The sequence below is a fragment of the Crinia signifera genome, chromosome 6 (assembly GCF_055691185.1).
Source record: "Crinia signifera chromosome 6, ASM5569118v1, whole genome shotgun sequence".
In the NCBI taxonomy this organism is placed as follows: Eukaryota; Metazoa; Chordata; class Amphibia; order Anura; family Myobatrachidae; genus Crinia; species Crinia signifera.
In genome coordinates this window covers 134,554,833-134,580,986 of record NC_139222.1, presented here as the reverse complement: position 1 = coordinate 134,580,986, position 26,154 = coordinate 134,554,833, and the positions used below count along the sequence as shown (strand labels likewise).

At 41.5% G+C, this 26,154-nt stretch overlaps 1 protein-coding gene across 1 annotated transcript; it reads left to right on the top strand.

Moving 5' to 3' along the window:
• Positions 1-7,545: 7,545 nt before the first annotated feature.
• On the top strand, positions 7,546-24,955 carry LOC146009647 (keratin, type I cytoskeletal 19-like). Its single transcript, XM_083150100.1, has 9 exons — positions 7,546-7,615; positions 7,767-7,865; positions 14,037-14,073; positions 14,392-14,836; positions 20,368-20,450; positions 21,959-22,115; positions 22,282-22,443; positions 22,913-23,038; positions 24,701-24,955. Exons 1-9 carry the CDS (start codon positions 7,546-7,548, stop codon positions 24,953-24,955), a joined length of 1,434 nt encoding a protein of 477 aa, XP_083006226.1.
• Positions 24,956-26,154: the final 1,199 nt, after the last annotated feature.

The window sequence follows — 26,154 nt, the reverse complement described above, 5'->3', positions numbered from 1 at the left end:
TTACTTATTTGAGTGCAATTTATATCTATTGTTTTGCTTTCGTGACTCATAAAAAAGAGCTTAAAGCCCCCACACACAAGGGGAGGGGAGATTTTGCCCACTATCCCCCTTGAAATCTCCCCCCCCCCCTGAAGCCTCTTGATGTATCCAATGCCACTCTTCCCCAATCATTGGAGGTGACCCTCTATGTTGTGTTTGCTGTCTGTTATGTATTCTTTTCTTAACTTTATAACCACCAGATCCTTTTTTGTGATTTAGTACCCTCTTCATAATTATAAACTGTATACAACTTCTGTTCAATATAAAGATATATGGATGGGCACCAGGGCAGCTGAAAAGTAGCAGAGAGTGCCGGGCCGCACCAACCCCTATATATATATATATATATATATATATATATATATATATATATATATATATATACTTGTGTGTTTAGGCCGTCACTCGCCGACTTATCGGGTCCGGTACTCGCCTGGGTGCCAGCTCCTGGGTGTGAATTACCCTGTATGCAAACTTGTAATGAAGGAAGCGTCACTCCAGGACTTCATGCAATATTTAGAAATTTATTTCGTCTAGACGAAATAAATTTCTAAATATTGCATGAAGTCCTGGAGTGACGCTTCCTTCATTACAAGTTTATATATATATATATATATATATATATATATATATATATATATATATATATATATATAATTTTACACACATAGAACTAGAGGACAATTCTTAAATGATTTTCTACATACATTTTTACATTTACAAGTATTTGAATTTGAAAACTTTTTTTTAAATGATTTTGCTAACGCTTTCATTATGAGCTAAGATCTCATTTTTGCATACCATATATCAGGCCTGTGTATGACTCTAATATACCTAAGTTACCCTTTGTTCTACTTTACCATTATCTATAATGTATGCATATGTAAAAAATATTTTTAGGGAAAAATAAAATATTTATTAGCTATATATAAAATGATCTAAGTGCATAATTCAGACCTGATCGCAAAGCAATTTTTTTAGCAAATGTACAAAACCCTTTGCAGTGCAGGTGAATGGACTTGGCCCTTAATGCACCCTACAGTATGAATACTTTATGATTGCCTTTCATAGGAATTTTTTACCACAAAAACTTGTTTGTTTGTTTACTTGTTTGTTTGTCAAAATTCCATGATGAAAAACTTGTATTAATTTTATGTTTATTGTTTCTAGGCTCTCACCACAGAGTGGCACACCATGCCACTGAGCATGCCCATGAGCCCAAATGCTAAAAGATCCCTGAATCATGCTGGAAGATCGAGAAGGCCCAGTGTGAATCTAATAGCAATATCATAGAATTTTCTTTTGTTATTATTACTAATTATACTGTTACTGTACCTTTCTTTTATTAATCAGTGGAGTTGTATAGGAAGTGATGGCAATGGCTTGTACGAAGAGCATTATCAATATTATATGTATTCCAAGAAATGTGTTCTGCTCTTTTAGAATAATAGAAGAGGCATTGTAGGTACAGTGGAGGTCTCTCTAGTACAGTGGGGGTGTTTTCTTATGAAACATATTCTGTTAAGATTCAAATACAATTTGACACAAAAAAATATGTCTACTTACCTGAGGAAGTCTTACTGAGCTGGAACACTAGAATATTTATTGGCTGTTTCGGGCTGGCGTAGTATAGTAATCGACAATAAAGACATTACTCCTTCATAGAGAAGTTATATTTCTTGTACATTGTACATTGATATAACACAGTGGTTCCCAAACTTTCTTGAATCATGGCACCCTAGAGTATCAATACTCTTTTTACGGCAACCCTGTGTTGAAAGTTTTTATTGAAAACTTTGGAAAAATATATAAAATGATGTATTCTGTGCCTACCTGTAATCCTTATGGTCAATGATGTGGTGGTTGTACAGTTGCACATCTAAAAATACATGTTCTGATATATGTAATGTATGTAATATATGTGCTTGCTAGTCCCCCAGGGATTGGCAGTTCTCTGTGTGTGCCAGGAAATGGGCATCACACACTTTATATGCCCAACCCCCAATTCCCACTGACTAATTTTTCATCTGGTGGTGTGCTTAGATGAAGTATTATTCCTTATGCTTAGTTCTAGGTGCCATGTTGCTTCTGATAAACACAGCACTGTCAATCCCTGGGGCATATGTCACATACATCATGTTTATATGTGCTAAGCACTGCGTCTTATTACCACATGTGGCAGTATGGTTGGTGTAATGGTTAGAATTACTGCCTTACAGCATTAAAGTCATGGGTTCGATTCCCACCATGATTTTAACTGTCTGGACTTTGTATATTCTTTCAGTTCTTATTTGATTTCCTTCAGATACTCCGGTTTCCTCCCACAACCCCCAAAAAATATATACTGGTAGGTTAATTTACTCCCAACGAAAACTTACCCTAGAGTGTAAGTGTGTACATGAATAGACTAGATGGGCCAAGTGGTCCTTATCTATTTTTATAACCAGCAGCCAACTGTTTTTGCCTACTACTTTGACCATAAATTGATTTGGTCCTGGACCACCAACCCAAGGCATCCGTGCATCTTGTGGCACTCAAGAGTTCCGGGAATAGTTTGGAAACCAATGACTTAAGGATGTAATAATTGTAAAATACTGTCATAATATAGAAACCTAAAATTCCACATGTTTCTCACTATATTTGTGTTCTATATATCTGCTAACTTAACAATGTACGTGTTTCTAATATTTAAATAAACCCTAACAGATACTTCTAGCACCCAACAGTATGAAGATATTGTGCTGTAACCCACTAATTTACAACCATTGTATAGTTATGTGATCACAGAAACCAAGATACTCATAGGCCACAGTGGGCTTGTGTATCACAGATGATGTTGGCTCTTGGACTGTATTGTCAATCATTTACTTTCTTTTTATTTGAATAAACTTTGCTTTCTGCAGATGCACATGTGTGAGATGTATTAATACTTGTTCTAGGGTACGTCTGCATATATCTTACTATCCCTGTTTTTACATCTGATCAAATAAACATTATATGACACACAGTGGCGTAACTGTAAATTTTGCTCCCCCCCCCACTATATATATATACACACACACATACATACACACACACACAAAGGGATCAAGAAAAAATGTCAATGGGGGCACTTCAATAAGTAAATGGGGGGGCAGTTTCGTGCAGGTTCCTAGAAATGTGTGTATGGCCTAATAAAACGGGTTGTGGACTCAAAGGAAATACTGTTCCCAGGAGCCACAAATTCATTTTCATCATTCCCGGTGCATGGGATACAGTTCTAGCTGGGTACAGATGCTGTGGAGAGGGGGGCAGATGGGTATATGCTGGGCAGAGAGAGGGAGACAGATGTGGGGAGAGGGGAGATAGATGCTGAGGAGTGCGCATGGGGCAGATTCTGGGTAAAGAGAGGGTGGGTACAGATGCTGGATAGAGAGAGGGGGAGAGATGCTGGGGATGGGGGGGACAGACATTGGGCAGAGAGAGGAAGACAGGTGCTGGGAAGAGGGAGGGGGGATGAATGGTGGGCAGAGAGAGGGGGTGGTTTGCAGGGAGTGAGGGGACGGATGGTTGATGGAGAGGGGGAACGGATGGTGGGCGGAGAGAGGGGATGGATGCAGGGGAGACAGAGGGTGGATGGTGGGCAGGGAGAAGGGGTACGGATGGTTGGCAGGGAGAGAAGGGGGGGGGCAGATGCTGGTGGAGACAGAGGATAGCCAGTGAGTCGGCAGAAGATACTAGGCAGGAAGAAGGGGGCAGATACTGGGCAGGTAGAGTGGGGACAGATGTTGGGCAGGGAGTGGGGGTAGGCACTGGGATGGAACTGGGGGGCGGGCATAGACGGACTACCTCATACATACATACATACATACATACATACATACATACATACACTGCCTCCATCATACATACAGTACATACATACACTGCCTCCCTGATACATACAGTACATCCATACACTGCCTACCTCATACATACATACAACAATCCATACACTACCTACTTCATGCATACATACATACATACATACATACACTGACTTCCTTATGCATACATACATACATACACTGCCTCCCTCATACATACATACGTACATACATACATACATACATACATACATACATACACTGCACCCTCATGCATACATACATCCATATGTCCCCAAAATCACATCCATACATATATCCCAAGATATTATAATAATAGTAACATACCACTGGCGCTGGGTGGAGCAGCAGCAGCACTAGGGAGACCAGCAGCAGGTGTTTGCCGGGGCCAGGGTAATTGTCCACTGGCACTTGCAGAGAAGAAGCAGGTAGCAGCAGTTCCGGCTCTCATTGCTCTCAGTAGTGACTGGAGGGAGGAGGCGGGGCTCAGAACTGCAGCGTGGAAAGTAAAGGGCCTTTCCCTGCTGCTGCTGCTGCCCTCCTATGTAAGCCCCGGCTCCAGAGTCCCGTCCAGCTGCTGCTTTCATCCCGGCCGGCGCTGCTGCCTGTCACACGCTGTGATGTGACAGGTGCACGCCGCACATCCCTCCCTGCATCTCATCCTCCACACATCCCTCCCTGCAGACGTTGCACATCCTTCCCTGCATCTCATCCTCCGCACATCCCTCCCTGCACACGTTGCACATCCCTCCCTGCATCTCAGCCTCCACACATCCCTCCCTGCATCTCAGTCTCTGCTCTAGTTTCTCAGTACGCCGGGTGGGCGCCCACCGCAGGCGGCTCCCCCAAGCAGCTGCGGTGGCTGCCTTTATTGTAGCTACGCCACTGTACATTTAAGACCGTGGACATCCTGTAACCATTTTACCTACAGAATTAGTGTGTACCAAATATCCATAAAATATGTTAGCAGTAAAATTATATAGAGTAATTTACAACTGTAAAGAGAATGAACCTATAATTTTCCTTTAAGTACATAAATGATTCTGCCTAGTGCTTTTTAAGACAAAACCGTAAAATTGATGTCTGTTTTGGCTAGCATACTAATACAGAAGATGTGCATTTAGGAAATATTAAAAATGGACCACAAAGTCTGACAAGTGTTTGACTGGGTCATGAATGGCCCACCCAGTGGTAGGGACCCATGGTCAAGGTGTGTGGCCAGCCACCAGAGGGGTTTGGTAGCCTTTCCCTTTTCCATTGCATTGAACAGATCCCGTGTTGCCTGCTTACACTGCACAGTCAGGTTGAACCCATGTTCAACCTTGCTTGCTACCCGGGTTGAAATGCATTTGAACTGGGAGTGATTCCACCTGCCTGCAATATCTGGTTTTGTGTGCTCCCGTGCAAAATCCCAGGATATTCAAAGCTAGTGGAAAAGGGGTATTAGTCTCTAATAGTTTAACAATGTATAATTCAGGTGCACAGTCCAGAAACTAAGCCCTACTGGAGGGGGGGGGATTCTTTGTAAATGGAGCCCACCGGGAGTTTTTCCCTGTACCAATTTGGGCCAATCTGGTACTGAGTCCTACCTGCTATCATCACTATCATTTATTTAAAACTTTGGTACTTGTTTCCTAGCTTGGCGCTCAATTTCATTACGTACGGTACCGTACTGAAATTGCATCGCATGTCACATTATAGTGGCATGCGATGCGATTTCAGTACCACTCCCGTTCCCACTTCATGTTATTCCCGCCCCCTGTCAGATCCTCTCAGACTCACGCTGAGGTGATTTTCTGACAGGACTGGAAGCATCCCTCAGAGGTGCTGGTGAAATATCGCAGAACTATAGCAAGTTTTGCAAATTGCTGCATTGATTAACATCTTCAGCTTGCCTCAGACGGAGGCTATACTCTTCTTCCAACAGCATGAACTCCTTACGCTGATGCAGAATTGCATGAATGGGCACGCAATGCGCCTCTCAGTGAAGGAGTGTATGTGGCGGTGCCATGTGAAAGCATGCCGGCTCAAGGTGAACCTCAGAGCGGCCCACTGGTTTCCAGGGTGCTGCTTATCCTTTGTCACCTTGGTGCACTTCATCTATTCCTGGGCCCAGGAGCTCACCTCCATTGAATATTGTGTGCAGCAGCTTGACATATCGAAGAAAACTGCGGTCCTGTATAACCGCTGGATGCGAGAAGCTTGCACCATGGACATTATGGCGCAGCCCCAGCGGTGGATCGGTGGACCTGGCCACAATGTGGAGGTTGATGAAACCTTGTTCGTGAATGCAAAAGTAACGTTGGGAAGACTTTGGCAACAGCAGTGTATTTTTGGTGGAATATGTCGGGAAACCGGACATTGTTTCCTTAAAAGGGTGCCCAGATGTGATGCCACCACTTTGATGGAGTGTATAATTGAAAATATTGAGCCAGGCACCACTATTTATACGGACTGCTTGAGGGCGTACAGCACTGAACAGCTGGAACTGGCAGGTTATCAACATTTTCAAGTAAACCATAGGCTCAATTTCATTGACCCGGTCACAGGGGTTCATACCGAGAATGTGTAGAGACTTTGGGGCGCATGTAAATGGCGCAATATGCGCCAAAGAGGCACAGCACGACACGAGCTGCAATCGTATTTACATGAATTTGTGTGGAGAAAGACATTGGGAGCTGATGACCCATTCCAACGCATACTCCAAGCACTTAAGTTCCTCCCTAAAGATGATTGAGTGTGATTTGCTTTCATGATTTTTACAAATTAATGTTGTAATGTTTAAAGTGGATATATTGTTATTATTATCATTATTTATTGTAATCAATGTAATTAATTAATTATGCTTCTTCAATCGAATTATTTAGGTAAAATACAGTTAATTGGTAACACATGTCATCTTTACTGTGTGCAGCTGTATGATATTGCAGGTGTGAATGTGTTCCTAAAACACCACCACTATCCACTCCACCCCGAAGTGTGGCGAGCGCAGCGAGCCCCGCAAGGGGCGTTGGAGCGTGTCCTCTGACCTTTTGATACCCCACTATCCATGTCGGCGTGGAGTTGATTTTATAAAGAGTGGCGAGCGCAGCGAGCCCCGTGAGGGGATGCGGAATACATGTAAAGTAATCCGGTTCCCCTCGTGGGGCTCACAGAGCTCGCCACACTTCGGGATCGGTGGCTCGCTGCGCTCACCACGCTTTATAGAATCAACTCCGCGCCATCGTGGATAGTGATGGTAACACAAAAGAATGGAATGGCATAGCTGCGTAAAATAGTATGCACCCATGATATGTCATAGCATAACATAGCACAGTGTCCAACGTACCCACCTGTGTATACAAGTACTGTGATTCTATAGGCCTTACTCCACTGTGTATACTGTACTGTGATCCTGCACTCTGTACCCCATTGTGTGTTGTTTATAGCACACAAGAACTGTGGCCCAAGTTAAGTGTAAATAAAACTGAAAACCACTAAGGCAGTAGAACAGATTGGGTTTTCAGAAACACTAAAAAATCCCTGAGGAGAATTTAAATGTGTCCTGCTATGTGGGAGCCTGACCTTTCCATTGTTTTTACTCCCTCTGTATATGTGGGGATGAACAGTATAAGTATTGCTGATGACGTAGAAATTGAGGATGTCATGGGTAGAACTGCAAGAGGATGAGGGGGATATGTTGTGGTTGCTGCATGAAACCACAAGCAAATGTGAGCTCATAAAAGGCCATTCGTCTGTCCTGCATGCAAGGGCGTAGCTACCATAGGTGCAAGGCGTGCAGCTGCTATGGAGCCCAAAGCTGAAGGGGGACCATATTTAATGGTGATTGCTCAATCTTTATCCTTCTTGATCTCTCAACAGCTTTTGATACCGTGGACCAGGATATTCTAATTCAACGCCTGAAAAATATCTGTGGGTTAGATGGCACAGTTCTCAGCTGGATCAAATCATTTCTCACTGGTAAGTCACAGAGAGTTTCATCTGGAGTGTATTCATCATCACCAGTGCCACTTCCATGTGGTGTCCCACAGGGATCCTTATTATCTCCCTTGCTTTTTGCTGTTTACATGCTACCACTGGGTGAAATAATCAGGCGTCATGGCCTGCTTTACCACTGCTAAGCAGATGATACAGAAATATACCTGTCCTTTGCTCCAGGAACTGAGAACCCAATACCAACCCTAAATGGCTGTCTATCTGAGCTACAGGAGTGGATGAGTGCCAGTTGGCTTCAACTGAACCCTAATAAAACAGAGGTGCTTATGATAGGTTACAGGGCAAGACTGCTGAAGATCCAACCAACAGGACTTAAACATGGGTATGCAGAACTTTAAAATATGGAACATGTGCGGAATCTTGGTGTTGTCCTGGAGAGTGGCTTGACACTTAAACATCAGGTATCAGCCATAATTAAATCCTCATTCTATCATCTAAGGAATATAGCCAGATTCAAGCACTTAATTCCCTCAGAAGATCTCCCTCAGAAGCCATGCATGCATTTGTATCATCACGCCTTGACTATTGCAATGCCCTCTACCTCGGTCTCACAGCAAAAGAATTGCACCGCTTGCAGATGGTACAAAATACATCTGCCAGGCTATTAACCAATCAGCCCCATTCCAGCCACATAACACTCATTCTGTACTGCCTTCAGTGGCTGTCTATAATATGGAGAATAATTGGTACTCTTTACCTAGCACGGCGCCTGCAATTAGCATCGCGGTCATCGGGGGTAAAAAATCGCGGGCATCGCGGCCATCGCATGCACTAAAAAACCGGGTGCGACGCGATGCCCGTGAGGCCTGCGATTTCCCATAGGGATCAATGTTAAAAGTGTAAATGGACGCGATTTTTGTGTTCAATGCCTCAATGCCCGCGATTTGTCCATAGAAAACAATGTTAAATGGGCCACAGAGCCCTAATAGCCCCCCTGAAGTCTGAAATGGCCCCCACAATTGTTAATGCCACCCCACGATCAACGTGAACCCGAAGCGTGGCGAGCGCAGCGAGCCCGCGAGGGGCGGAGGTACGCGTCCTCCGACCTTTTCATACCCCACTATCCACGTCGGCGTGGAGCTGAGAATAGAATAGTGTGGCGAGCGCAGCAAGCCACCGAGCCCCGCGAGGGGACGCAGACACCTGTGAAGCCCGCGAAGGGACGCGTTTACCTGTGAAGGTATCCGCGTCCCCTCGCGGGGCTCGCTGCGCTCGCCACGCTTCGGGCTCGGTGGCTCGCTGTGCTCGACACACTATTCTATTCTCCGACGACGTGGATAGTGGGGGTATGAAAAGGTCAGAGGACGCGTACCGCCGCCCAGCGCGGGCTCGCTGCGCTCGCCACGCTTTGGGTTCACGTTGATCGTGGGGTGGCGTTAACAATTGTGGGGGCCATTTCAGAGTTCAGGGGGACTATTTGGGCTCTGTGGCCCATTTAACATTGTTTCCTATGGAAAAATCGCGGGCATTGAGGCATTGAACACTAAAATCGCGTCCATTGACACTTTTAACATTGTTCCCTATGGGAAATCGCGGGCATCGCGGCCATCGCGTCGCACCCGTTTTTTAGTGCATGCGATGGCCGCAATGCCCGCGATGGGCGGCGTGCTAGTAAAGAGTACCGAATAATTTTCAAGATTGGCTTACTGACTTTTAAAGCTCTACATGACCAGGGCCCAAGGTACCTGCAGCAGCTTCTGATCCCTTATTGTCCCACTCAATTACTGCGATCAGTTGATGAAGGACTATTAACAGTACCCAGAATTTCCCTGAATTCATCTGGGGGTCGAGCTTTCAGCGGCTTCTGATCCCTTATTGTCCCACTCAATTACTGCGATCGGTTGATGAAGGACTACTAACAGTACCCAGAGTTTCCCTGAATTCATCTGGAGGTCAAGGTTTTAGCGCTGTGGCTCCAACTCTATGGAACTCACTTCCCCGCTCAGTTCGAGAAGCTTCCACTCTGGAAACATTCAAAAATAGACTGTTCACCCAAGCATTTCACTAATGTCCCTTGTTAAGTTGTTTATTACTGTCTAAGTAATATGTTTTACATATATTTATCACCATAAGTTGCTAAGTAAAGGGCCTTTCAAATTATTTGCTATGGGGCCTATGAATATCTAGTTACACCCCTACCTGAATGTCCATTATTTGACCAGCACCTCATTCAAGCCACCACCATATGATAGGGTAAGCTAAACAGTGTCAGTCGCAAGAAAAACACCATAAAATTGATCGTTTTATCACTGACAGTAATCAATAACTTGACAGGGCAATCACTCAATGATTTTAATAAAAGCCTCCTTAGGACCTTACAATAACAGTAATTTGTCAATGTACCATAAGTATAAAATAATCCTACATACATATATACATTACATACATACGTTTATTTGAAAATGAAAGTGCCCTGTTCGAACCCATGGCCCATCCAGTAAGCTGCAAAAGGACTTGATTATCATAGACAAATAATTTTTTTGTAAGAAGAATTTTCAATAACTCAACAATGAATTATATGATGGATGATTGGTTAATAATTTTTGTAATGCTATTGATGCAGAATGATAGTGTACCTCTAAGCTGAACATTCATATATCATAATCCAATAGAGGCAAAGATTTTAATATTCGCAAAAGGTATGTAGTGTCCAACAAATATCATGGATGATCCCTGATGCAAGGTTGAAGAAGTGTATCCATATATATATATATATATATATATATATATATATATATATATATATACATATATATATATATATATATATATATATATTTATTGCTGCTTGATAAAGAGAATTTCTGGCGGCAATAATTGGACATCTTGGTGGTTGTTGTAGTGACTTGTACACAGTGGGAATTGTATACAGGACTGGCACAATCGGAAGGTCTGGCATTAAAGATGTTCAAAGTTGAGATGAAATGATAATGATAATGGTGGAAATCGCATTTTGGACAACGCTTGTTGACTCTTATTTAAAGGTTTAAGTTTGATCTCCAGGCAACATCCTATACATATGAGTATCACTGAGTTGTCTCATTATCTCCGCTTTATAATCACTCATGAACGGTATCACTCAAGGCACACCCTTGTCTGCCAGGCAGAAAACAAGATCCTGGCTATTTGCAGGAGATTTCCTTTTATCCTTGCTTAAATTGTATCCTTTGTGTGCCGCAATCCAAGAAGTTTTTCATCAATAAGTGACATACTGTATAAGTTTTATAGAGGCGTTATATGATTGAGGGTTAAATGATGACCCTGGTAATAACCTCAAAAGCTTTTGTGGAATGAATATAGGCTCATCCTAGGAAATAGACAGGGTTTTTGAAAAATATTTCACGTAATTTCAATTGTCAGTTGAGATTTTCAATTGTCATTCAGTTTGCCACTAAAAAGGATCAAATTTAGTTGTAGGGACAAATGATAAGCCATTTAAACTCATTGTTCATCATCAGAAAGTTATGTTACCATCTTCAGTAAATATACTGTACATGTATATTTATAGCGCATAGGTTTTTTTTCTTTTTTAACTTATAATTGCTATCTTGGTGACACACACCTAGATGTTTTGTAACTTAATTGTAAGCCCACACCAATTAAGGGGATTTAATATAATGTGTGCTCAACCAATTTACTTCTACTGTAATTTAGCCTTTAACCCCTTCCCGACATTGCCTTTTTTGTTAATTTTTTTTTTTTTCCTCCTTGCGTTCAAATAAGCGTAACTTTTTTAATTTTCCGGCTATATAGACACATGAGGGCTTTTTTTTTTGCGGGACAAGTTGTACTTTGTAATGGTACCATTTACTATACCGTATAATATTCTGGGGAATCAGGAAATAATTCAATGTGGGGTAAAAAAAAAAAAAAAACACCATTCCACAATTTTGCGCTGGTTACGCTTTTTTTGGAGTTCATAGTTCGTTTAAAATGATGGGTTATCTTTATTCTATGGGTCGTTACGATTCTGGTGATACCAAACTTATATAGTTTTCGTTATGTTTTACCACTAAAAAAAAAAATAGCAACTTTTACGGTTTTTCTAATTTGCGTCGCGTCGCCATGTTCTGCGGCTTATAACTTTTTTATTTTTCCACCTACGGACCTGGGTGAGGGCTCATTTTTTGCGGGCTGAAGTGTACTTTTTAATTAATACCATTATGGGATATGGGCGACTTTCTGATCTCTTTTAGTTATTTTTTTTTGGGTAGGCGATGCGACCAAAAAACGTAGTTTTGGCGTTGGGAATTATTTTCCGTTTACGCCTTTAACCATGCGGGATAACTAATGTTATATTTTAATAGATCGGACTTTTAGGAACGCGGCGATACCAAATATGTTTATTTGTTTTATTTTTTATTTATTTTTATTTGTGAAATGGGGAAAGGGGGGTGATTTGAACTTTTAATATTTTTTTTTTTTTTTTTTTTTTACTTTTACTACAAGGCCCCCTAGTGTACTTGACCACTAGGGGGCGCGATCGCCTGTACTAGGTTCAGCCATCGAGCTCTATGGCTGAACATAGTGATTTTCAGCACTTTCTATTACATCCTGCCTCAGGCAGGATGTAATAGGAATGCTGACACGGCCAGCACAGGGGTCTACATTAAACCCCTGGCTACCATGGCAACTGATCGGCACCCTCCGATCTCGCCGCGGGGGCCGCGATCGGCGCCGGAGGGGGGCGCCCCCCCCCTCCGATCAGCTATTTAAGCACTGCGGGCGCTTTGCCCGCGGTGCTTAAAGGGTTAAACGGCCACGATCGGCGAACTCGCCGCTCGTGGCCGTGAGAGCAGGTGCCTGGCTGTAATATACAGCCATTACCTGCTCTCTTTCAAGCCAGCTCACTCCGTGAGCTGGCTTGATTCCCCCGCAACCGACATATGACGTAAATGTACGTCATATGTCGGGAAGGGGTTAACTACTTATGGTTAATAGTGGCCCAAGAGATAATTCATTGCTTGAGCATTTTTTTACTTTAGTATCTGCGGAATGCAACTGTGGAGTGCCAATGCTTAAACACTAAACTAACAATTTTGTTTTTACAAAAAACGCTTAGTAATAGTTTTTTTTAATATCAGTGAATAAGGTGAACACCAATTTAAACTTATCCAACATGAATTTATTTTCAAACATTGAAACATCAGATCACCACCATCGGAAAACATGAGACCATTGCAATGATTCCTCCCATTTACTCCCACTTGTCCTACTACCATGCACTCTCTTCAGCAGTAATAGGCAACATGGAAGACACTAGGGGAGGGTGCAAGGGGGATGGGAGGTAGCTCTGTGAGTGATGGCTGAAGCAAGATTATCTTCCTGCAGCCATCCATGCTATGTATCTGTCTGGTCATAGTGTTTGCAACCACATCTGGTAATGCACTTGCTGGTGTGGTTTCAATTGCTTCCTCTATGCCAAGCAAGTGAGTTTTAGGGTTATTATTAGGTTTAGGGTTGGAGTGGAGCACTAGCGTTAGCTAGCACTAGGTTAAGCTGCAGGAAGGGACGGTAGGGTTATGTTGCCAAAGGGGATGGTTAGGGTCAGAATCCAGAATTTCCTACTTACTGTATACAAAGGGTGATATTTAATAGGATGAGAGATTCAGAAAGTGAGAGATTTGGTAAGAAATCTTCATTTTTTTTTTAAGTGCAAATCATTTACACTTCAAAACCAGATTGATTTTGAGGTGTAAATGATTGCTGCTTTTAAAAAAAACTGGAGATTTTTGCCAAATCTCTCACTTTTTGAATCTCTCATCCTATTAAATTTCACCCTGTATATATAATAAGGTACATTCCAGACAGTTTGACTACTTTATATTTATCATATATACCTTCCTGACACATATGTGGACAGTAACAAATTATTCAAGACTCATATTAAAACAAATTTGGTTAAAATCTGCTTCATACTACTGTCTTTGATACAGTGATAGACACATTTATAACCTTATTTATTATGCTATTTTCTTGTTCACAAGTGTCCTACAGTGCTATTTTATGAGCGTCAAACCTTAGGTTTTAATGTAACAATTGTAAATTTGGACAAGAGCACCCCACAGGGATCCTCCCTTATTGAAATATACTATGAACATTTATATAAAATATTGTATATTATTAATGTTGAAGAAGTTGACTGGATAATCTCAGACTCTACAACAGCCAGGTGAGTAACAATGTAAAAATCATGTGACCTTGCCTTGCATGAGTCTTTTTTTTAAAGAATATTCATTGTTAGAACTTATGTATTAAGCCATAAACACTAATCAACTTTTTATGAGGCGTGATGATCATGTTATAAAAAAATGGTACTACAGACACAAAGCATTTGACAATGTTGAAATATTTGAACCTGTCTGGCTGCTCACACACATTTGCTGACGGTGTACAGGATGAAACATAATTATTTTGCAGCTGGATCTGACAGACATATTTTTCATGCACGTTTTCATTTTCAAAAAATGTGCACTAAAATGTGTCATAGAGGTTCTCATCAATCTCATCATGAAAGAGTCTACAAACAGAATGAGCCAAAACTTTCTTCTTTTCGGGAAGGACCTCATGTATCCCATTCTGGAAAAAAACATTTTGTTCATCATGGAGCTTTTTATACTTCACAGCATGATGACTACTGCAAACCTTCGCATGTTCAGAAGAATCCAAGCTGTGTTGCTTTAAACCGTGGACACACAAGTACCTGTACAGTGGATGGTGGTTGTTTGAATAATCAGCAAGTCACCCTAAATGAAAAAGAGTCTAAGCAAAGCCTAAATAAAAGGCGACCATCTTATACGGAGAAGATACATTTTCTGGAAAAAGAGAATGCCCAGTTGGAGAAGAAGATCAGTGAGTGGTATATGATTAACGCTCTAAGCATGACCATTGGCCGAAGTCATTATTCCCGGAAAATTCAGGATTTCCAAAACCAGGTATGGCATTAAAACAAAATATAAACACTATTTTGAAAGAATATATTTGGACATACTAGAGCAGGCATGGACAAACTATGGCCCTCCAGCTGTTGTGAAATGACACATCCCAGCATGCCTTGCCATAGTTTTAGCATTCCCAAATATCAAAACTGTGGCAAGGCATGATGGGACTTGTAGTTTCACAACAGCTGGAGGGCCATAGTTTGGTGATGTCTGTACTAGAGGATGCAAAACAGTTAATGCAATATATTATTTTAGACTGAGACACATACAGTATTGAAAACCTGTCTGTCATTTCTATTCATATCTTTGTGATTTCTGAGACCTTTCTAAGGCTTAATAATATAATGAAATAATATAATGTCTAATGCAAGTACTGTGTCGCAATTAGAAAATTTGCAATAAATTGCAATACTGTGAGTAAATAAATAGTACAGGTTCCTGAAAACATGATAGAAAAATAACAAGCTAAAATACTTATTATGCATGTACAGGATACTGTATAAAGTCAGAGACTATTTAGCAAACATGTATTGCTTGTAAACATACTGCTAATAGCATACATGTTTGTACTTACAGCAAATTTGCCATCGTCTTAGGAAATAAATTCATATAACATAAAAATAAGCAATCTTTTATAAGCCTATAAAACCTAGAACAGTGGTAGCCAACTCCAGTCCTCGAGAGCTACCAACAGCAGGGCCGTTTCTAGAGAATTTAGCTCCCAGGGCAAAGAAATTAAAATGCGCCCCCCCCCCCATTCATAATGTGAAAGAGACTAAATTGTGCGCGCCAAAGGCGCGCACGGCGAAAAAGGGGTGTGGCTTAGTTAAAGGGGGTGGCTTAATATAAGGGCGTGGTCTAGCAGGAAAACAATTACCTTACACCTCACTCTTGCAACCTGCATGACCAAACATTGGTTACCGCAGTAATGGTCATTGTCCTCCCACACTCAAGTTGGCGGGCTAAAGGCCACACAGTGACATAAAAACCTAAATGCCCACACAGTGACCTAGTATGCCTCAGAGATCAAGCCCAAACAATGACAGGCTACATAAATCATTATACACTTTAATTCCAATTACACATTATGCCGCACACCGTGATGCCAATTACAAACTACACCCCTTAACACAATACACCCCACACCATGATGCCCATTACGTCCCACACTGTGATGCCCATTATACATTACGCCACACTCCATAATGCCCATTACACGCCACACTATAATGCCCCTTAAGCCCAACACCATGATGCCCATTACACATTACACCACACACCGTGATGCCCATTACACATTATGCCACACACCATGATGTCCATTACACATTATGCCACACACCGTGATGCCCATTACATATTATTACTCATTATTTGACACAAGTTATGCCCATTACACATTATTTGACACAAGTGATGCCCATTACACGTTATGCCACACACTATAATGCCCATTACATGTTGCGCCTCACACCATGAAACCCATAACAAGTGTGCCTCACACCGTGATACCCATTAGACGCTGTGCCTCAAACCATGATACCCATTACGTCTCAGACCGTCATGCCCATTACACATTAAGCCACATACAGTGTTGCCCATTACACATTATGCCACACACCGTCGTGCCCATTACACATTATTACACATTATTTGACATACGTGATGCTCATTACACATTATGACACACACCGTAATGCCCATTACATATTATATAACACAGGACAGACAGGGGGCAAAGATGGACAGATAAAACAATATAGATAGACAGATGGACAAGAGGAGGGGTGAGCACAGATAGATAGATAGATGGATAGATGGGGGGGGGGGATAGACAGATGGGGACAAAGTACCATATTGGGGGACAGACTGACGGATGGAGAGGCAGCATAGACAGAAGGAAGAGTTGGGGGGGCAAAGGAAGGAAAGGCTGGGAAGATCAAGGGGGGATTATATATATATATATGTATCCAAGGAGATAAAGAGCGCACTCACCAGACTTGAATTAAAACTTCAAACTTTTATTTGATCCATTAAAAATTCCACAAGGCAAGGTCGACGTTTCGGGTCATCGCATGACCCTTTTTCAAGACAACAGACGCCTGGATCCCTGAAGCAGTGTGACAGGGATCCAGGCGTCTGTTGTCTTGAAAAAGGGTCATGCGATGACCCGAAACGTCGACCTTGCCTTGTGGAATTTTTAAAGGATCAAATAAAAGTTTGAAGTTTTAATTCAAGTCTGGTGAGTGCGCTCTTTATCTCCTTGGATATATATGGCCTCTTTGGATTGTGGTCTGAGTTACATGGACACCCCAGCAGTTGTTTGAAGATTTTTGGGAGTGCTGTTTTTTCTCTACAGATATATATATATATGTAAGTACAGTATTTGTGTGTATATACATTTATATATATACACACACTATATATATATATATATATATATATATATATATATATATATATACTCATACCGTACTTGTAGTGTGCCTTACTTTTACTTATGTAGATGCCTGGCAGGGCAGACAGGCTGTGCACAACATCTCCTAGAGACCTGCAGGTCCACGCCTCCTTCCTTCTCCCTGCAGCCTGCGTGCTCAGCCAGTCACTGAGCCGCAGGCTGCTGTGTCAGATATGATTGGCGCCGGCACCCTATATGGTGCTGTCAATCAGCAGCAACTAGGTCCCGGGACCCGGAGCAGAGCGCAGCGCAGCTAAACACACAGCCTGTCCTTTACAGGCGTCGGCGCCCACCGCTAACCCCATTGTGTCTGCGTGGCTGCAATCGTGCGGGGGGTGCCCGGTCATTAGGAGGTGCCTGTGCACCCCTGGCACCCCCGTGCGCACGCCTATGTGGCCTGGGCTACAATGTCCGAGTCCATAGGTCAAGCTCCGCCCCTGCTCATACTGACAGCCGGAAGGCAGGGAGAGATCCTTCCGGCTGTCAGGTGTCCCTTCAGTAGCGCAGCGCTCCCCCGTGCTGACCCGGCGCTCCAGCAAAGTGATACGGCGGGGTCATGGGGGAGCTGGTGCAGCGCCCCGGCAGCTAGCAGTGGCGGACAAGCCGTGCAGTCACGTGGTGGCAAACACGGCGCCCCGGGCGGCTGCACGGCTTGTCCGCCTGTAGAAACGGCCCTGACCAACAGTTAATGTTTTCCAGATCTCCTCACAGAATCACAAGTGAAGCAATAGTCTCCACCTGTGGATCATTTAAATGTGTTAGTGAGTAATGGGTGCAGCTGTGCAGCAGCTAGGATGTCTGGAATATGTGAACTGTTGGTAGCTACCACTGACCTAGAAGTTCACAGAACATGCTTGAAATTGTAGTTCACCATAGCATACAGTAGCCTCAAATGGCAGACAGTTAATGCTGCAAAATATAATATCTAATGATATGGGGAACTTCATGGGTTATTGACCTAATCTCTGATCGCTGAATAGAGATCTCATTTTATTGTATAGAAAGTGTTAAATAAACTTGGTTTATAAAGAGATTTTTAAGAGGCGCACTGAATGTGTCAGTAAATGGCAGTCAACCTACTCTTTTAGTTGGAAGCAATTGGGGTGTATTAGGCAGGAGCATTATGAGACTTCTAGATTGGTGCATTATCACAGGTGCAAATTGCTTATATATATATAAAAAAATTCATACACAAAGTGGTAAATATCAATAAATGTTTGACATCAATAAAATGACATATCTGTAAAATAGCAGAAACAGTTCCTGAACTGTGGATGATATTCCTAAACTGTGTCTAGAACATACTTGCGTACTTTTGAAAACTAGTTTCAGGGAGATTATAATTGGTAGTAGAATTTTGCACACCGCCCCCAAAGGGGGTGTCTAGTTCCATATATGGAGAGATTGTGAAAAGAGATTGTGAACGTGGCACGTAGATCCAAATGTAGGTGAGCCCCAAAGCAGTTAGTAAGAGCAACTATACTCACTAAAGTGCTGGGAAATGGTGCCGATGATTCAGTGTAAATGTATCTATCTCTCATTCCTTTTTTCCCCAATAATGTAACAGCGTAATGTGGGCTAGGTGAAATGAGGGAGATTGATAGACTAATGAGGGAGAGAGGGAGATTGCTGTTATTTCAGGGAGTCTCCTGCAGAATACAGGAGGGTAGGCAACTATGGTCTACAAATATTACAATTTCTCCATAAGTTTAAGGTACGTGTTTCCAGTATTTAAGGATTTAACTGTGTGTAAGAAGAAGTGATGATGACATTTATTTTGAACTCAACACTTTTTTGGGTAAATTTACTAAGATGGGAGTTGTGTTGAAGATGGAATATTTCCCGTAGCAACAAATCATATTTTATCTATTATCTTCTGGAAGGTGCTAAACAAATAAGAAGTAAAATCTGATTGGTTGCTATGGGCAACATCCCATCTTCAATATAACTCCCATCTTAGTTAATGTACCCCTTAGTGTCAATTTCATAAAAAGAAAAGTGTTGATCTGCTCTGTTAAAGCATAGCCTATAAAAAGGTTCTAATAGACCTAAAACCAGGGTTTGACTGGTTCACAGGTAGTACAGACAAAACCCGCAGTGTGCCGCACTGCCTAGAGAGCCATCTCCTTCTCTACAGATCAGGTTCCAGACTGTACACTTGAATTACACATTATGCATTTTGCAGTTACCTTATACTGCAAAGGACTATGGTGTATTTTCAACAGCGAATTGCTCTTAATAATCTGGTACATTATCATGCATGCACTAGCAGTATTTACTATATAACTTTATTAAGTTACCCAGACCATGCACTCGAACAGTTAGCCAGACCTCTGTGGAAGCTGGCACAACCCTTTTGGAGACTGTGTGCTGGTGGGTGGTCAAGCCAAAAATATAGGGGAGTGGCTTCCTGAGAAAGGGGCATGGCCACAAAATAATACTGATTTATATTACGCAGCACAGTTGTCTCCAATATTCAAATTATGGCAACAATGCAAAATACATAAAGGGAAGTGCAGTGGGTCATGGGCGGGTGGGCCACTGCTGAGCTGGTTGGTGCTCATCAATTTCCGTGGGTGCTTGGGCCCTCAAGCACCCACAGAATCAGCACCTATGGTGTGCACCCATAAATCTGGGTCCCTATCACTGCATTCTTTCTGGGCCCTTCATGCATCTGTCCAACACTGCTTAGAATATTTCCAATAATATATAAGAAATTTTTATCTAACAGAATAAGTCTAAATGGATAATTCTGGGAATGCATAAACCATTTATAGATTTCCTAAGAACTGGAAAGATGGGAAGAGAGGAGGAAGGATGGAGAAAAAGAAGTAGGTATAGAGATTTGTGGAGAAAGATGGGTGGAGGAAAGAAAGAGAAAAAAAGAGAAAAGAGGGATAAGTAGAGAAAGAGAAAGGAGAAGACCTGGCAATGCCAGGTGTAACAGTTAGTTGCTTGGCCAAGGACAGTTCACAATGCTCCTGTAAAGATTATCAGGATGTGTGCTCTGACTTCACTTGTTTTTTTTGCATTGTAATTTTATATTATGTCCCTGTCTGTTTTACAGATTTCTGCAGCTACCACAAAGAAAGTAGGTATTGTTCTGCAGATTAAAAATGGCAAGACGACATTTGATGGGTTTAATGACAAGTAAGTCAATGCAACATAAGTGAATATGCAATATAAAAATAATCCTCAAGAAGAAGCTGCTACGCTATTAGCCAGCAACTGTTAGGAAGGGCGTCAAGACCTTCTATTATTCAAAAAAATAGGAGAAGGACATTTGTAGGCTTGAGAAGAGGGAGTCCCAGTATGGTGGTGATCCTTTACACAGTTGTATAAAAGTCCTGGAATCCTTGTGATATGCTGTGTCTCATGTTGAAGCTGGTTTATGAAAGGTGCAATCTTCATAGCATCGAGATAGAAATGAATGCACCAAACATATTTCTCGATGGATCCACTTACAGCTTCATCAGAGATAAAATATCAGATACTGAATAGCTCGGTAAGCTGCCAAGACCGAGCACCAGAGTGTCCACCTTGCCGAATACCCGCCCTCATGCCACCGTTTCCCCTCGCAACCATGTGAAGGGATGTGTAATGAAGACAATGCCGCTGTTGCAGGAGAAATCATTTGATGGTTGCTGAACATCAAATGATTTCTCCTGCCTTTGCAAATGAAAGTCAGTCGGAACTGTTTATGTGTGTCTGGTCGGAGACGGGCAGATAGCTGATGTGATGGTTGAAGACGGGCAGACTGGGTGGGTGGCTGACATCTGATTTCAGCCACCCACCTTGGCAGGCATCGGTCCGCTCATGTACCCATGGGAATGTTTAGCATTTTCATTGGTGCGCCCATTAAACGCTGAGCGTTCTCATGGGTGCTCCCCGTCCATGCCGCAGACTGCCCCCAGCCCTCCCTCCGCGCTGCAAAACGCCCGGTGAGTGTGTAGCTCTCTAATAACCATTGGAATCCTACCTGTCGGCAGCTCATACCACATCCCAAATTGGCAATGGGGCTGATGTACATGCCCACATAGTTCTGACCACACACACACACACACACACACACACACACACGCACACAGCACTGGTCACAGATTATCTGCTTCTCACTATAGGACCTTGATCATTTACAGCCCCATTGCCATGTGGCTCTTAATCTGGGCCTGTACACACCATGTCAGGGAGAAAAGCCCTGTGCTGGTTCACAGAGCAGTGGAGATTTGAAAGGAGTTGCTGAGTACTGTTATGGCTATTAGTAAGGTGTGGCATACAGTATGGAGGATGCTGTATTTAAATTGTTTTATAAAATTGTACCCAAAGTATAACTATTTACAGCATGTTAGATGAATTGATCTAAAATAAATAAAAATACATAATAGCACAGTAGCATGACAAACATTAACTAGGCTAAATCATTTAAAGAGTAAAAATACTTGTCAACAGACAGCTAAATAAAGCTTTGTCTTACAAAAATCAGAAGTTAGTTTCAAGCTTATAGCTACTGGAATAAAGATCACAATCTCTAGCCGGGTACTATACAGTACTTCCTGCTGTAATTACCAAAAGCAAGGATTTCTTCATACAGATGTTATTTAATTACACCCATAACTTATGTATTGTGACTGTCTATACACATACATATTTTGTTACAGGTATGATAAGGAGCTTAGCTTGAGATTCAAGATTAAGGCTGATGTCAATGGTCTACAAAAAACATGGAAAAGCTTTAATGATGAAACAAGTAACCAGCAAACTAAGGTTGAAAACCTTCAACTAGAACTCTTGAAGCTGCGGAGACACAGTGAAAGGGTGATGTACTGAAACTATTTTGCTAAATACAAATAATAATCTATTTATTCATATCACAGTTGAAGGACAATTGGTCCATTGAAATAATTTTTTCCATGCAAAACATTTTATATTTTATGTGGTCCTACAAAATGAAGTGTAATTCATGTGTTATCTAATATTATAGGAGATAAACGCTTTAACTGCTCAGCTGGGTCCCAGAGTTAGTGTTGAGGTGGAAGCAGCCCCATATACAGAACTGAACAAAACATTGTGTGAGATTCGAGCTCAATATGAAGAGTTAATCGAGAAAAAACGTCAAGAAGTTGAGCAATTGTTCATAAAGAAGGTAACTAAATAATAGGGTTTAATGGACTTATAATAGTTTCTAACTATTCTCTAACACCAGTGTAAAGTCAGTGAATAAAAAGAGGGTAAATGGAATAACATTTTTGGTTACCTAATTATAATCGAGTTGTAGTTATAATTTTATTATAGTGTTTTAGTTTTATTTTATTTTTGAAAAACCACCAAGTGATTTAATTTGAATTTGTATTTAAAATGGGAATATTATATATTTGATTTCTTGAAATTTAAAAAAAAAACACAAATAAAATCATTTACTTTTTTTCCAATCAAAAACCTAAAATTCAGATTTAAAATCTGAAGAAGATTGGTTTGGTTTGGATCTGCAAAATTTGGGTGGGTTCGGATCTCTAAAGAAAAGCATTTCTCTAATTTGTGGTTTTAAAATTATCTGCATTTTTACTTACTTTTGTGTGTATCTTAATTGTTATCTTATGTATCATGTCATGTAGTGTAAAGAATTTATTTATAAGGCGGCCTCTGGCTTAGATCAGATGCAGCCTGTTCACCCTGAATTCATGGAATTAAAGCACGCCTTGATGATCATGGAGATCGAGCTGCATCATGAGCAGAACATGGTATGTTGGATTTTCAGTACTTCATCAAATCAATATAGGACAGCACATGAAAATAGACAATGGCTGTTTTCTGGCCTTTATCTCTTTGAGTAACAACTAACAGCAAATTATATTACAAAGGCTGGCATGTACTAAAGGAAGACTGATGTAAACATCCTGTAGGATTCTATATAGCAATGCCAGCAAAAGCTGACATTACCCTCCACACCGGTATGTCACCGCCCTGTGCTTAGCATTGGCGTGCGGTGGGGTGAGGCAAGTGAATCACAGCCTTTCCTGTCATACTAGCGCATATGCCAGCATTTTGAATTGATAAAGTATGTCAACCATACAAATAATTTATAAACAAAATCTTATTTTTATTATTGTAATAATATTTCTAGTCAAAACGCTGGAGTAAAAAGTCTATGGCAGGTGAGGCAGTGCCTCACCTGGCTACCTTTTCTGCACATCTCCTATCAAAACTCAGTGAATCTCCAGCAGTACACACTGCTGCACATGTGTACAATGCTGGCATGTACCCAATGGCTCATATATTGTGTGCATATCTGGCTCTGGTACTTGCCATTTACTTCACCGCATGTCCATGGTGCTTAGTACATATGAAAATGCCATAAAATCCAGAAAACAGGCTTTTTTTTACATCCCACCACCACAGCAGCTGAGCACCACTAACTCTGACTCCCCTCACCTTGCACATCCAGCAACTTCCTTCTCCCTAGCACCACAGCTAACAATCCTTCTGAGGGCAGGTATCAAATAAAATAATATTCCTGACGAGTCATATATTTTTCCATTGTGTTAGAGCAATCATCTGAGGGGATTTTTCCTTACACTTACAAAGTGTATATACTTTCCAGTGCTGGAAAAAAAGACTTTCTTATACCTCTTTTAGTCTAAAAAGCTGGGTTGCACCAGGGATTTTAGACTCGGCTCCAAGCTGGGTGCGGTCTGGCTTGTCACCCCTTTAGAATCACCTCCCGACCCTGCATAATGCAAGGGGGTGATGTCCCCGGGGATGGGTCCTGGTCTGGCGCTGGGAGATGAGAGCATCTCCCAGTGCCACTTTTCCATTGCAGTGAATGGGTCCCCGTGTTCCACCCTGGTCAGGACAGGTTAGGATTCCTGGGAAAATGGACCCAAGTTTTTTTTTCACTAACCCTTTTACACCGACAATGACCCAGGTCCACAAGGCAAAAACCCGGGTTTTTGCCTCTGTGTAAAAGGGGTATTACTTTCCTAGAATAAAATGGAATCTTATTTAATGATTGGTGTTATCAGCAAATGCACACTCAAAAACTTTTTTTTTTACACAATTCGAATTGTTATTAAAAATACTACAATTTCATATATATTTTTGCAAGGTTAAGGATCACAAGAACCTCATGTAAGTGATGATTTCTATAGAGAAAAGTATTACTTCTTTGCAAATTATATGTAAAAAAACCTAGTTTATAGATAATTCTCTATGCAATATACAGGTAGTCTCTATTTTATTTTCATTTTCACTGGAGACCAGTGGGTTGCAGTCCAGTCTAAAATGTAGCCGCACCTTTGGTGGCACCACTGATGGAGACACAGACAAATATTGTAACTTGGCTCTAACAAACGATATTCTCGATGATTGTAAGTATCATAGTAATTATGTAATTTGTATTTTAGGTATCAGTTTTAAAAGACGTCTTAGCAGAGACACAGGCTGTGCGTGCTTCGGAACTTGCTCAGCTGCAAAATACGACCAATTGTGTTCAGGACCAGCTGGGGCAGATCCGATCTGAACTGGAGAGCCTTAATAAAGAGTACCAACTTCTCATGGATCAGAAGACCCATCTGGAGCCCGAAATTGCCATGTGTCAAAATCTGTTGGACGGACATGGCATACAGCATAAAATGCCAATACTGTTGTGTTCATATTGACATTTGAGTCGCCTTGTGCAAGCTGCAAGTTGCCATTTTTACAAAAAATTTGCAATGCAAATGAATTTCACAGTCCATTTACAAACTCACATTAAAGCAGTCAGAGTAAACTCACAGTTTTTTTTTTTATTTGCTACCCCCTGAGGGTGTAAACAGGTACAGTAGGGAACATTATTATTTTAAGATAAAAATGTTGGACGGACACCTCCTACCTTATGACTTATGAGGCATTTGAAATTTCAACCCAAATTTAATGAAAGCCCTTATTTTACCCAAAAACAATTGCTTTGGATCATTTATTTACTTTAAATGGCTGTTTATTATTCCAAAAGCCCCATTATTCTATTTTGATTAGCAATTTATCTTTAATTGATTTGTAATCAAATTAAATTTGAATTCTCTGGTGAGTGCGATTGTTCAAAGTCTGCGAGTTTCAGGAAACAGATCTGCACTCATAGACTAGCACCTAATTGGATAAACCCCACCGTCCAATTAATACTGTATATAGGGCCTTATTCAGAGTTGATTGCTGAATAACGAATTCAAAGATAGAGTGATTAGCAAATGATTGTGCATGTGTACTGATCGTAGCGAGCAAGCACAAGGGTGAATAGTAACAGATATTGCGTAAAACACAATGTGGCTGTAGGTTGACTGACAGGAAGCCAGCTTTAGGGGATGGATACCTGTGTTCTCAGGGAGTGCACCAAAAAGTAGACCTCCCCTGGCATTTTAGGGAGGGTTTGGGACGTCAGTGCCGGCCTCGACCAGGAAGCCAGTGTCACAGATGATCATCACATTTGCATAGACTGGAAAAGTAATTTGATGGTTCAGGATATACATATGAATTTGCAATTGGATAGCAATCTGATTTAATTTTGCAAATCATTCGCAGTTCTACACAGGGCAGGTTTTCTATCTGTCTAGGCAGCAGCTATCTACTTGCAGTCACCAGCGATCAGGTCTAAATCAGGCCGATAGTTCTATGACCAATAATAGTGACATTAAGGGAACATCCTTCAGATAATTAGTTAAGTTACATGCATACATACATGTCTACATGCAAACATGCACTCACACATACATACATTCATACATATATACAAACACACAGTAGACTTACCTACGTTCACACGTAGATTGGGCCCCTTGTCCAGTAGAGTCCAATAGGGAGCTGGGGGGAATTAAATATGGTACTT